General features: G+C 40.7%; 2 protein-coding genes across 2 annotated transcripts in view; both read left to right on the plus strand.

Moving 5' to 3' along the window:
* The first annotated feature begins 1,031 nt into the window (after positions 1-1,031).
* LOC139445595 (uncharacterized) lies at positions 1,032-7,496 on the plus strand. Its single transcript, XM_071226754.1, has 6 exons — positions 1,032-1,279; positions 3,047-3,249; positions 4,694-5,177; positions 5,467-5,565; positions 5,717-5,827; positions 7,335-7,496. Exons 1-6 carry the CDS (start codon positions 1,105-1,107, stop codon positions 7,445-7,447), a joined length of 1,185 nt encoding a protein of 394 aa, XP_071082855.1. The 5' UTR covers positions 1,032-1,104; the 3' UTR covers positions 7,448-7,496.
* A 1,671-nt stretch (positions 7,497-9,167) lies between these two features.
* LOC139444723 (uncharacterized) overlaps positions 9,168-15,935 on the plus strand; it is a 31,198-nt gene continuing 24,430 nt past the window's right edge. The window contains exon 1 of the mRNA XM_071225654.1: positions 9,168-9,590. Within this exon, the coding sequence (XP_071081755.1) occupies positions 9,299-9,590 (292 nt within the window). The 5' untranslated portion in view covers positions 9,168-9,298. The remainder of the gene's footprint in view (positions 9,591-15,935) is intronic.

A 15,935-nucleotide genomic window follows, 5' to 3' on the forward strand; every position in this document is an offset into this window, starting at 1 on the left:
AAGTTTATCACGTGAAAACCCGCAGACTTTCCGAAACCTCAATGTCATCCACTCGTTGCTGATTGGTTCATAACTGGCGATCACGTGATACATATTTATCAACAGTACCACAACGTGCATCTGCGTTGTGATGTCCCCTTGGGACTGCGATGTCGGTAAGGGTTTAGGGTGTGGTCGCTGCGTCTTTCCCTCCTGGGACTGACATCGTAGTTGGTCGCTCCCGCGTCGATTTACTTCTCTCTCCTGATCTCTCCTGGTCTACACGCAGCAGCCTACTAACTTGAGTGAGTGACTTGGAAGCGCTCGTTATACATCATCATCATCATCATCATCATCATCATCATCATCATCATCATCATCACCTGAAGGGCTGTTGTCACTCCAGCTTTAAAAAGGTGTAAGAATGTACATCGAAATATCACTATATGCAACCAACCAGGAGTTGTTATCCATAAAGTGGACAGAGAGCTATACACCATTTAACAGAGAAGGGTTACTTTTTTCTCATCACTGACTGAATGTGCAACCTAAACTTGTAGCGACCTTAATATCCCAATTATATCCACCTAATCTTTCTTTAATATAGGACACACCTCAACACATACTCTTTATATCATATTAGAGCCACATCCGCGCTGTTCTTTTTCAATCTGCATCTTGCTTGCTCTTTATCTCGAACTAAGACCCCTCTACAATATATGTGTATGCCTCTTTGCCAAAAAGCCTTTCAAATAAAGAAAATAGCAATGAGCGTAGATCTATTGTCTCAAAACGGTATTTACCTACCGGTATTTACCTACTGATAGTGACTTCAGGGAACCATTCCTACGTCTCCCCTTATACCTTCACAGCCGGACAGCAGAACTGGTACAACGTGATCAAGAATTCTGAACTCTGAAAAGATATATATATATCTAACATGTGCTCAGCTATTAAAAAAATAATAAGTCTAAATATACGTCCTACCTTTATATACCGTGTCTTATCAACCACGTGATTGTCTCTGCGAATTAGACCAGAAGAAATGATACCAACGTTAGATAAACTTCAATCCCGTCAATATAAAGGCTGCACTGGATCAGTCCTGATAGTTACTCCTGCAGAATGAAGACCCTTCTCCTCAGCTTAGTGGCGGCCACGGTGCTCGGGGTGGTGATGTCTCTTCCCTTCCAGCGAAAGAAACTGGAGCAACTCATCCCTCTTGCCCGCAGCCTGGGGGCGACGAAGTTCGCCCACTTCGTTCGCGAGGCCAACCTGACAGCTAACTTCACAAGGAAGGGTACGTCAATGCATGTGTGTGGGCAGGTTATTACAGAGTGCTTCAGTTGGGATGACATCTCCAGACTTCCAGCTGACCTTGTAGTTTTACATTTGTCAACATAACGTAGACGATAAAAAACTGACAATCATACGGTCTGAATTAGATTTAGGAGATAGGGCAAAATAATTATGTTGTATTTGCCGTTAGATCATGACGTATGCACTTTGCTGCAGTGAAAATCAAAACTGTTTTAGGGAGCAGTAGACGATTAGAGTAGTTACCTTAGCTCCAAGTGAGGTACAGTTTTTGTGGGATAAGATGATACATGTACATTATAACAGGGTTGTTAGTGTGGTATGTTTGTTATTCAGACAGCTGTTAGGAAAACGCTATAGACAGCCCGTTGGGATGGGAAACGTATTTATGAACTATTTAGTTTGACGTGACCGCCACCATTGATAAATACATTCTATGAAGCTGGCGCCACTAGTGGATCACTCTTAGTTTTGCAAGAACAATACAAAACAAGAAACGTACTTCAAAATACATGTCGAGAGGTAATAGCACTCAGGCTGTTTTTCCCACTGTAACACATGAATCAGTTACAACAGTAGTGGGCTGTATGAACCTGAACATGATGTCTACACTTGGAAGGAACTCGGACATGAGACAAGGCTCTGACCACAGACCTCACACTTTTCTATGTTATTAATATGAATATTTGTTTTGCTTGTTTTGCGAGTTCTGCTATATTCTTCCCAATTATAAAGCCTGATCCAATTAAAAGTTAGGAAACTTGCTTTAAAATGACTTTCGATTAGACAAGCAGAGTTGGCTCCCCTCTCGTACCACCGATAACCCATTTCTCATTTCTCAGTCAATATGCACATTGCCGGAGAGAATCAGTCAATGTACATATAGCCTGATTTTGACATTGACTGTGACACATACAGATTCAGAGTGACAAACAGCTCCCCACAAGACTGTATGACGAGAGACATGACTTCAGCTACATTTCAAAACTTTAGAGTTACAATCGAGCATGTTCTTTCTCCTAAAATTTTAAAGAGGGTCACGCGACTCTTGCTCAAACGTTTTTGATCAGGGTTGCAGCATTCAAGGCTTCAGTAACGCATTGAAAAATATATGTGCTAGACATGCATGTGAATAACAGTTCCAAATTTGACGCATCAGGAACAAAATGTCGGATGCAGTTCGCTATTGGGACCATATGTTCCCTGTTTTGTAAAGTGAACAATTGACTTGCCTTTGCACGTATTTGTGACGGGTGACAGGATACGCTCCCCTTTCTGGAACACCTGGTATCATTACTATTTGACAGTGTTTCATAACAAATACGTATGATATAGTCGGTATCCGACACTGGCAATGTCCTGTGATTGCGGAAAGTGTTTTGTTGCGTGTGTTTATCTGTATAGCGATATGGATGTTGTTTTGTTGCGTGTGTTTATCTGTATAGCGATATGGATGTTGTTTTGTTGCGTGTGTTTATCAGTATAGCGATATGGATGTTGTTTTGTTGCGTGTGTTTATCTGTATAGCGATATGGATGTTGTTTTGTTGCGTGTGTTTATCAGTATAGCGATATGGATGTTGTTTTGTTGCGTGTGTTTATCTGTATAGCGATATGGATGTTGTTTTGTTGCGTGTGTTTATCTGTATAGCGATATGGATGTTGTTTTGTTCTTGGAGAACACAAGCCAGTTTGTATGGAAACGTTCGCACCTTGGACAAGAGACTCTGAGCAGTTACGTCTTGTTTCAGCCGGGAACTTCACCCTGTTCGTGCCAGACAACGCGGCCTTCGAGGGTCTGTCTAAAAACATCACACGCAACAAGACTCTGCTGGCACAGCTTGTCCTCTTCCACTCAGTCAACGGAACCTACAACAGATCCGAGCTGATCCGGAACAAGAAACTAAAGACGCTGTCGGGTGGATTCCTGTACTTTAACCACACTAAGAAAAAGGTAGGCATGAACTGTACTTTAACCACACTAAGAAAAAGGTAGGCATGAACTGTACTTTAACCACACTAAGACCGAGGTAAGGAAGAACGTCAAACGCTGTCGTGTAGATTCCTGTACTTTAACCACACTAAGATAAAGGTAGGCATGAACGACACACGCTGTCGTGTAGATTCCTGTACTTTAACCACACTAATATAAAGGTAGGCATGAACGACACACACTGTCGCCGAGATTCCTGTACTTTAACCACACTAAGATAAAGGTAGGCATGAACGACACACACTGTCGCCGAGATTCCTGTACTTCAACCCCACTAAGATAAAGGAAGGCATGAACGACACACACTGTCGCCGAGATTCCTGTACTTTAACCACACTAAGATAAAGGTAGGCATGAACGACACACACTGTCGCCGAGATTCCTGTACTTCAACCCCACTAAGATAAAGGAAGGCATGAACGACACACACTGTCGCCGAGATTCCTGTACTTTAACCCCACTAAGATAAAGGTAGGCATGAACGACACACGCTGTCGCCGATATTCCTGTACTTTAACCACACTAAGATAAAGGTAGGCATGAACTGTACTTTAACCACACTAAGATAAAGGAAGGCATGAACGACACACACTGTCGCCGAGATTCCTGTACTTTAACCACACTAAATAAAGGAAGGCATGAACGACACACACTGTCGCCGAGATTCCTGTACTTCAACCCCACTAAGATAAAGGTAGGCATGAACGACACACACTGTCGCCGAGATTCCTGTACTTCAACCCCACTAAGATAAAGGTAGGCATGAACGACACACACTGTCGCCGAGATTCCTGTACTTCAACCCCACTAAGATAAAGGTAGGCATGAACGACACATGCTGTCGCCGAGATTCCTGTACTTCAACCCCACTAAGATAAAGGTAGGCATGAACGACACACACTGTCGCCGAGATTCCTGTACTTCAACCCCACTACGAAAAGGTAGGCATGAACTAAGACCGAGGTAAGGGAGAACGACAAACGCTGTCGTGTAGATTCCGGTACTTTAACCCCACTAAGACCGAGGTAAGGGAGAACAACAAACGCTGTCGTGTAGATTTCTGTACTTTAACCCCACTAAGACAGAGGTAAGGAAGAACGACAAACGCGACGTGTAGATTTCTGTACTTTAACCCCACTAAGACCGAGGTAAGGGAGAACAACAAACGCTGTCGTGTAGATTTCTGTACTTTAACCCCACTAAGACAGAGGTAAGGAAGAACGACAAACGCGACGTGTAGATTTCTGTACTTTAATCCCACAAAGGGTAAGGTGTACGCTGGTTGGAACACACTCCTGACAAGACTTGAGTTTCAGATAATGCCCATGTCATTAGAGTGCTGTAGATGTCGTCTACGGTGATGTTGCATAACGCCTAGCACGTCTGTCCTTTTATCTTCATGCAGGCAGTGCTTGTGAACAACGTCACTATCACTGGATTCAACAAGCGAGCCTCGAACGGGTTCATCTTCCTTGTGAGCAAGGTCATACTGGAGGGATCAGGACTGGTGAACAAAACTAACAACACCATGTCTGGACAAGTCCGCCGTCAAGCATATGTCTTGTGTCGTAATGGCACATGGGGTGTCAACTGTACTATCCATGGCAACGGTACCCATGGCAACGGTACCCATGGAAACTACACACACATTCCAAACACTGTCAGTCAACCGATTATGCATGCCAACGGCAGATTATGTCGCAACGGATTCTGGGGTATCAACTGTACTCACTATGGGAATGGTACCCATGGAAACGGTACCCATGGCAACGGTACCCATGGCAACATGACGCATGGCAGCATCACTCATATTCTAAGCCAGGGCTATGGTCAGTACAGTACCTTGATTGCGGACTTGATGAAATCTGGCGTCTGGAGCGAGCTCGAGAGTAAGTAACACACTTACTTCTTTCAGACATTGTGTCACTGTTTGGAATAGTTTTCTTGTCAAAGCGTACAATAATCCTTGACTTTGCCCCATTCCTTGTTCTGAGTGTATAATTGTGTAATCATTAGTATAAGCCACGCTAATATAACACATTCCGTTATTGACTGAACTAAATCATCCTTTGAGGAGAAGAAAAGATTTATCGCACAACCCCTACCGTTGTGTGGAGATGCGGCAATGTTTTGATACAATGATAAAACACGTTTTGCTGACCTTGTCTCTTCCTGTAGGGCCTCAAGTGACCCTCCTCGCGCCAACCAATGCAGCGTTCAGCAAGCTCCCGACAGCATACAGAAACAATCTGGACAATCACGCCAAATTCCTGGAGAGTACGTGCCCCTCTTTATTTGGCATTGCACATCATCCGCACATGACTTAATAGTAACTGGATATTTCTTGAATGATATTTACCTCCAGCAAAGGTCCAGCTGTATTGAAAGACCAATGACCATATCGTACACAGTGGTGATGTATTTTCAGGTACCATGATGTACCACGTCCTGGACGGCATTCACGCCCCCACCTCTCTGCACCAGAACGACATGCTCACCTCCCTAGCGGGACATCGAATCCACGTCTCCATGCAGAACGGTGAGACTCATATCATGGCAGACACAAGCCAGTACACTTGGTAGACACAAGGCAGTACACATGGTAGACACAAGCCAGTACACATTGAAGACACAAGCCAGTACACATTGAAGACACAAGCCGGTACGCATTCAAGACACAAGCCAGTACACATAGTAGACACAAGTCAGTACACATTGAAGACACAAGCCAGTAAACATTGAAGACACAAGCCGGTACACATTGAAGACACAAGCCAGTACACATTGAAGACACAAGCTAGTAAACATTGAAGACACAAGCCAGTACACATTGAAGACACAAGCTAGTACACATTGAAGACACAAGCCAGTACACATGGTAGACACTAGTCAGTACACATTAAGGCACAAGCCAGTACACATTAAGACACAAGCCAGTACACATTGAAGACACAAGCCAGTACACATTGAAGACACAAGCCAGTACACATTGAAGACACAAGCCAGTACACATTAAGACACAAGCCAGTACACATTGAAGATACAATCCAGTACACATTGAAGACACAATCCAGTACACATTGAAGCCACAAGCCAGTACACATTAAGGCACAAGCCAGTACACATTGAAGACACAAGCCAGTACACATTGAAGACACAAGCCAGCACACATTGAGTGAGTGAGTATGGTTTTACGCCGTTTTTAGCAATATTTCAGCAATATCATGGCGGGGGACACCAGAAATGGGCTTCACATATTGTACCCATGTCGGGAATCGAACCCGAGTCTTCGGCGTGACGAGCGAACGCTTTAACCACTAGGCTACCCGACCGCCCCCAGTACACATTGAAGCCACAAGCCAGTACAAATAGGAGACACAAGCCAGGACACAATGAAGCCAAAGCCAGTACACATTAAGGCACAAGCCAGTACACATTGAAGACACAAGGCCAGTACACATGGTAAACACAAGGCCAGTACACTTTGAAGTTACAAGTCAGTACACATTGAAGACCAAAGACCAGTACACATTAACGACACAAGGCATGTACACATTGACGACACAAGGCCTGTACACATTGACGACACAAGGCCTGTACACATTGACGACACAAGGCCTGTACACATTGACGACACAAGGCCTGTACACATTGATGACACAAGGCATGTACACATTGATGACACAAGGCCAACACACATTGGCGACACAAGGCCAGCACACATGGTAGACACAAGGCCAGCACACATGGTAGACACAAGGCCAGCACACATGGAGGACACAAGGCCAGTACACATTGAAGACACGTGGAAGATCTTGTTGTCAGCCTTATTCACTGTCTGAAAGACCCCATACCGTGGTCCGTCTCTTCCTGGTCAATCCTAGAGTACAAACTTGTAAACATACTGCCGATGTGACTTTAAATCGTAACTCACTCACACTGTAAGCTGCACGACTAAGCATAATTGAAGGCTGTCTCTTCCTGGCATTCCAAACCATTTGCTGTTGTACAGACTAGAAAACCATTCTGTTTTGAATACATTGCAGGTCACGTGCAGCGATTCAACAAAGCCAACATCCTGAAAGTGATTCACGCTACCAACGGCGTCATCTACGTCCTGGACGGCGTCCTTCACCTACCCAGCAACCCTATTGTGTGAAGTAGAGCTGATGTACAATGTTGAAATAAAGTATTACTGCATACGCTGACGATACTGCTGTCTCCTTAAAAGAATATTACACAAGCCCTAAAGCTGATTGTCCGCTACTTCAACTTATTACACACACCACGTGTACCGTCACACACACCACATGTACCGTCACACACACCACCTGTATCGTCACACACACCACCTGTATCGTCACACACACCATGTGTATCGTCACACACACCACCTGTATCGTCACACACACCACGTGTACCGTCACACACACCACATGTACCGTCACACACACCACCTGTATCGTCACACACACCACGTGTATCGTCACACACACCACATGTACCGTCACACACACCACGTGTACCGTCACACACACCACGTGTATCGTCACACACACCACATGTACCGTCACACACACCACATGTACCGTCACACACACCACCTGTATCGTCACACACACCACCTGTATCGTCACACACACCACATGTACCGTCACACACACCACGTGTACCGTCACACACACCACGTGTACCGTCACACACACCACCTGTATCGTCACACACACCATGTGTATCGTCACACACACCACGTGTATCGTCACACACACCACGTGTATCGTCACACACACCACATGTATCGTCACACACACCACGTGCAACGTCACACACACCACTAATTGAAAATACTGATGCAGTGTAATGATCCGCATGTGTCTGCAGTACAACAGCCCGGAATGCAAGTGGTCCAGTCACAGTGGTCCAGTCACAGTGGTCCAGTCACAGTGGTCCAGTCACAGTGGTCCAGTCACAGTGATCCAGTCACAGTGGTCCAGTCACAGTGGTCCAGTCACAGTGGTTCAGTCACAGTGGTCTAGTCACAGTGGTCCAGTCACAGTGGTCCCGTCACAGTGGTCCAGTCACAGTGGTTCAGTCACAGTGGTCTAGTCACAGTGGTCCAGTCACAGTGGTCCAGTCACAGTGGTCCAGTCACAGTGGTCCAGTCACAGTGGTCTAGTCACAGTGGTCCAGTCACAGTGGTCCAGTCACAGTGGTCCAGTCACAGTGGTCCAGTCACAGTGGTCTAGTCACAGTGGTTCAGTTACAGTGGTCCCGTCACAGTGGTCCAGTCACAGTGATCCAGTCACAGTGATCCAGTCACAGAGGTCCAGTCACAGTGGTCCAGTCACAGTGATCCAGTCACAGTGGTCCAGTCACAGTGATCGAGTCACAGTGGTCCAGTCACAGTGATCGAGTCACAGTGGTCCAGTCACAGAATGAAGAAAACATCCAAAGAACCTTTATTCAGAAGAAAATTCAATTTCATGCTGGACATGTTTTAGAATATGTATGTGTGGAATGCATGTGTGGAATGTGCATGGCGCACCAGCTCACGACGCCAGTCTCAAGCTATACTCCATGTCTATTATGAGTAATCAATCTTCTCGTTTTAGGTCCACAAAAGTAGTTTCGTGACTCATAAGCGAAGCTTGCTGAGAAGCACTTCCTGCACGGGACGGTTCCCTGTGTCCGTGGACCAGCTACCCCAACTCCTACCCCACCAGATGACATGCTGAGGAATGTCACGAAACCTGTGTTGATATCTGAACGTTTTCACCCAGAGTCGCGACGCGCTCCACTGACTCCACTGTCAAACTGCTTATGCGCTGTTGCCATACCTGGCCGCCAGGGGGCTCTTTATCTAGGTCAGCGCAGGTAGATGTTTACCTGTGTACATGGGACACGCAATACCTACACGAATGCGGAATTTACAAAATGGATGTTTTAGTTGTGAAAGGAGTGTTTCCATCTACACCACCTTGAGTTGGTGATTTTACACAGTGTGGCCAAAATGAAAGGGATGGTTGAGGGTGTGGCGGGTGGGGTGCTGTGTGTTTTGATGTTTATGTCGCGGACTTATGGCGCGGACTACTGTTATGTACAAGCTCCGTCATGGACACCTAGAACAGCTCCATCATCGACATCCAACACATCCCGGGTGATACTGTCCCTCTTCACCAGCCTGAGGGTGCGCCATGAGGGTGGGTGTGGCGCCATATCACAGGGGGCTCTCCAGATGTACGTGGCAGTCGGCTGGGTCATCGACAAACTGAACAAGGGATTTATTCCTGGCATCCAGTTTGGTAAGCATGGCTGCCATCCTTACTTGTAACTACCTGCTAATATTCTAACAAGGCTTAACAGGATACATGTAATTAATAACATATATTGACTAGCCAGTAGTGTACATATATTGACCCTGTTGACGTGTTAGAGTGGCAGAGTGTTCCCTCATAACGAGGAAGTCTAGTGTGCAGTCAAGCGTGTCACACAGGGGCAAGACAGGCTTCCTAACAACAGACTGCGTGTCGTGTTGGCCTGTGAGGGGTAACATGAGACCCCCTCCCCCCCCCCCCCCCCCCAACCCCCACTGCTGACATCATTCTTTCATCGCGTGTCTGTGTCCAGAGGGGAGAAGCTAAGACAAGTAGCAGACAGCTCCCGACAGTTCCTAAATACCTTGCCTCTTTGCAGGACAACTGGGAGTTGTTTCTGTTTGTTCAGATCACGCGAGACAGAATACTACAACTCGCCACTGACACAAAGAGACCATGAGATCGATATATCCGTCACTGTCGTAGTAGGCGGTATGTCAGTTATCATGCCGCATGTAGCATCGATAACCCATTCTGCACCATTCGTATACATGTATCACACATTCAACATGTACACATGGTGGTATACAGGCACCAGTCATTCAACATGTTGTACATATCGTATACAGGTATCAAACATTCAACATGATGTTCACATTGTATACAGGTATCAAACAGAAAACATTATTTTCACATCCTATACAGGTATCAAACAGAAAACATGATCACATTGCATCACACATTCAAAATATTTACTTCATGGTACACATGTATCACACATTCAGCATATTTACATCATGGTATACATGTATCACACATTCAGCATATTTACATCATGGTACACATGTATCACACATTCAGCATATTTACATCATGGTACACATGTATCACACATTCAACATATTTACATCATGGTATACATGTATCACACATTCAACATATTTACATCATGGTACACATGCATCACACATTCAGTATATTTTCATCATGTATACATGTATCACACATTCAACATATTTACATCATGGTACACATGTATCACACATTCAACATATTTACATCATGGTATACATGTATCCCACATTCAACATATCTACATCATGTATACATGCATCACACATTCAACATTTTTACATCATGGTATACATGTATCACACATTCAACATATTTACATCATGGTATACATGTATCACACATTCAGCATATTTACATCATGGTATACATGTATCACACATTAATCATATTTACATCATGGTACTCATGTATCACACATTCAACATATTTACATAATGGTATACATGTATCACACATTTATCATATTTACATCATGGTACTCATGTATCACACATTCAACATATTTACATCATGGTACTCATGTATCACAAATTCAACATATTTACATAATGGTATACATGTATCACACATTCACCATATTTACATCATAGTACTCATGTATCACACATTCAACATATTTACATCATGGTATACATGTATCACACAATCAGCATATTTACATCATGGTATACATGTATCCCACATTCAACATATTTACATCATGGTATACATGTATCACACATTCAACATATTTACATCATGGTATACATGTATCACACATACAACATATTTACATCATGGTATACATGTATCACACATTCAGCATATTTACATCATGGTACACATGTATTACACATTCAACATATTTACATCATTGTATACATGTATCACACATTCAACATATTTACATCATGTATACACGCCTCACACATTCAACATATTTACATCATGGTATACATGTATCACAAATTCAACATATTTACATCATGGTATACATGTATCACAAATTCAACATATTTACATCATCGTACACAAGAATCATACATTCAACATTTTACATCATGGTGTACACAAGTATCATACATTCAACATCTTTACATCATGGTATACATGTATCACACATACAACATATTTACATCATGGTATACATGTATCACCCATTCAACATATTTACATCATGGTATACATGTATCACACATTCAACATATTTACATCATGGTATACATGTATCACACATTCAACATATTTACATCATGGTATACATGTATCACACATACAACATATTTACATCATGGTATACATGTATCACACATTCAACATATTTACATCATGGTATACATGTATCACACATACAACATATTTACATCATGGTATACATGTATCACACATTCAACATATTTACACCATGGTACACATGTATCACACATTCAGCATGTTTACATCATGTAAATATGTATCACGAATTCAACATATTTACATCATGGTATACATGTATCACAAATTCAACATATTTACATCATCGTACACAAGTATCATACATTCAACATCTTCACATCATGGTATACATGTATCACACATACAACATATTTACATCATGGTATACATGTATCACCCATTCAACATATTTACATCATGGTATACATCTATCACAGATACAACATATTTACATCATGGTATACATGTATCACACATACAACATATTTACATCATGGTATACATGTATCACACATACAACATATTTACATCATGGTATACATGTATCACACATTCAACATATTTACATCATGGTATACATGTATCACACATACAACATATTTACATCATGGTATACATGTATCACACATACAACATTTTTTTCATCATGGTATACATGTATCACACATACAACATATTTACATCATGGTACACATGTATCACACATTCAGCATATTTACATCATGTAAATATGTATCACGAATTCAACATATTTACATAATGGTATACATGTATCACACATTCAACATATTTACATCATGGTATACATGTATCACAAATTCAACATATTTACATCATCGTACACAAGTATCATACATTCAACATTTTACATCATGGTGTACACAAGTATCATACATTCAACATCTTTACATCATGGTATACATGTATCACACATTCAACATATTTACATCATGGTATACATGTATCACACATTCAACATATTTACATCATGGTATACATGTATCACAGATACAACATATTTACATCATGGTATACATGTATCACCCATTCAACATATTTACATCATGGTATACATGTATCACAGATACAACATATTTACATCATGGTATACATGTATCACACATTCAACATATTTACATCATGGTATACATGTATCACACATACAACATATTTACATCATGGTATACATGTATCACACATACAACATATTTACATCATGGTATACATGTATCACACATTCAACATATTTACATCATGGTATACATGTATCACACATACAACATATTTACATCATGGTATACATGCATCAGACATACAACATTTTTACATCATGGTATACATGTATCACACATACAACATATTTACATCATGGTATACATGTATCACACATACAACATATTTACATCATGGTATACATGTATCACACATTCAACATATTTACATCATGGTATACATGTATCACACATACAACATATTTACATCATGGTATACATGTATCACACATACAACATTTTTACATCATGGTATACATGTATCACACATACAACATATTTACATCATGGTATACATGTATCACACATACAACATATTTACATCATGGTATACATGTATCACACATACAACATATTTACATCATGGTATACATGTATCACACATACAACATTTTTACATCATGGTATACATGTATCACACATTCAACATATTTACATCATGGCATACATGTATCACACATACAACATATTTACATCATGGTATACATGTATCACACATACAACATATTTACATCATGGTATACATGTATCACACATACAACATATTTACATCATGGTATACATGTATCACACATACAACATATTTACATCATGTATACATGTATCACACATACAACATATTTACATCATGGTATCCATGTATCACACATAAAACATATATATGTTACAGGGAATATGTCAAATCAATGAATATGTATAATCCCTGAAAATTTAAGGGAATCGTTCACGAAAGGAATATACGTAATCCCTAATTTTTCTGGTGTTATACATATTCCAAGATTTAACAACAAGCTTTTTAGACCCTATACCCTGAAAATCTATTTCATTCATGGATGTTAGAAGAATTATTCTCTCTAGTATCAATATAACATTCATAAAGAGATGATTAAAAAGAAAAGGTTTGTGAAAAACATGTACATGTTTGTCGCCTGGTTCATGAAACAATCAGTCAACACTGTAATCAAAACCAGGTTAGTATGGGCGTGACCGTCTACTGAATACTGAACGAGAGAACACTTATTGTTGTTGTAACATCAAATGGCCATTAGAAGTATTAATTATAGTGTAAATATAACAAATGTTAAATTAATTTACTGGGTATAATGAAATATAAACAACCCATACGCGTGACTGTGCCGATATTCAAAGTATAACGTTGCTGACACCATGTACTCCCTCAGATTTTCGAAATGGAATTTGTGGCTTGTTTCCGAAAGAACCTGTACATGCACTTTGATGAGAACACTATGATGGGGATGATTTGAAGATTTTACGTGCGCTTTGCGACATGCGTGTTTCGCACATGGTTATATAATAGTTTGGTTTGTTTGAATGTAACTATTTCGCAATTACTGGATGTAAAATGGTTTTATATATTATTGTTTATTAGTAAAGTAAGAATAAAAGTAATATATAATTCATAGAAAGGTTAGTAAAAATAATGAAGGTTGGTGGCAGCATTCAAAGATTTGGGGTTTTAAGCTATGTCAATTATATTGGCATTTGATTAGATTTGTCTTTTTTTCATATGAATTTCATTCATCTGACAGGTTATGTAGTAATAGATATGGTAAAGAATAATGCTAGATCATCGAGTATTGTCTCATTCTGGTACCAGGAGGAAACTTGTTTATCACCTGACCCTAATTCTGAACTTCTCATTGGTTAACTTCAAAACAAAGATAGTCCCCGTGCATCAATCTAACCAGCTGAGCACAGCATAACAGATCACAGCAGAGCACAGGCAACAACACGTTACGTGGCATCAGGATTATTATCTTCAGTTTTTGTGAGTCACCACGTGTTATCATATGGAATACAACCCGACAGCAAGGCATGGCTCTCCTTGGCGTCCTTCACCAGCTATAACAAATACATCATTATATACAGGTATCACACATTCAACATGAATACATCATGCTCAACGGGTATCACACATTCAACATGTATACATCATTAGATACAGGTATCACACATTCAACATGTATACATCATTATATGCAGGTATCATACATTCAACATGTATACATCATTATATACAAATATCACACATTCAACATGTATACATCATTATATACAGGTGTCACAGGTTCAACATGTATACATCATTATATACAGGTATCACACATTCAACATGTATACATCATTATATACAGGTATCACACATTCAACATGTATACATCATTATATACAGGTGTCACAGGTTCAACATGTATACATCATTATATACAGGTATCACACATTCAACATGTATACATCATTATATGCAGGTATCATACATTCAACATGTATACATCATTATATACAGGTATCACACATTCAACATGTATACATCATTATATACAGGTGTCACACATTCAACATGTATACATCATTATATGCAGGTATCATACATTCAACATGTATACATCATTATATACAAATATCACACATTCAACATGTATACATCATTATATACAGGTGTCACAGGTTCAACATGTATACATCATTATATACAGGTATCACACATTCAACATGTATACATCATTATATACAGGTATCACACATTCAACATGTATACATCATTATATACAGGTATCACACATTCAACATGTATAACTCACTATATACACCACTTCACACAAACAACATGGTATAAGCATTGCAGTGTACAACTATCCGACATTCAACATGTTGTGTATTTCATGATATACATGTAACATGTTCTGGTACACAGGGCCCTGTTTCACAAAGCGATGTGTATACATGTGTCCAGGTTCCTTGATGTCAGGAACAGACTGCTCTCATGGACGTGACGCCAGCCCTCAACCTTGTGTAGTATGTGTTACATATTCCAAACAAACATATCGCACGCGGAGGCATGTGCACATTCATCTCGAGTTACTCACTGATATAAAATAAATTGGATTATGCAAATTATGTCTCAACACATTGTCATATTTTTAAGCGGTTCATTTTCGGAAAATCTCGGGGGGATTTTTATAAACATCCTTTCGGTTTCTACTTGTGTTTG

The sequence above is a fragment of the Haliotis cracherodii genome, unplaced genomic scaffold (assembly GCF_022045235.1).
Source record: "Haliotis cracherodii isolate W230 unplaced genomic scaffold, xgHalCrac1.p SCAF_6, whole genome shotgun sequence".
Classification (NCBI taxonomy): domain Eukaryota; kingdom Metazoa; phylum Mollusca; class Gastropoda; order Lepetellida; family Haliotidae; genus Haliotis; species Haliotis cracherodii.

Excerpts from the sequence above, each read along its gene's own strand:
- LOC139445595 (XM_071226754.1), top strand. The coding sequence starts at position 1,105 with ATGAAGACCCTTCTCCTCAGCTTAGTGGCGGCCACGGTGCTCGGGGTG. Across the intron at positions 1,280-3,046 it reads AGCTAACTTCACAAGGAAGG|CCGGGAACTTCACCCTGTTC; the intron begins GTACGTCAATGC and ends GTCTTGTTTCAG. Across the intron at positions 5,566-5,716 it reads TCACGCCAAATTCCTGGAGA|GTACCATGATGTACCACGTC; the intron begins GTACGTGCCCCT and ends ATGTATTTTCAG.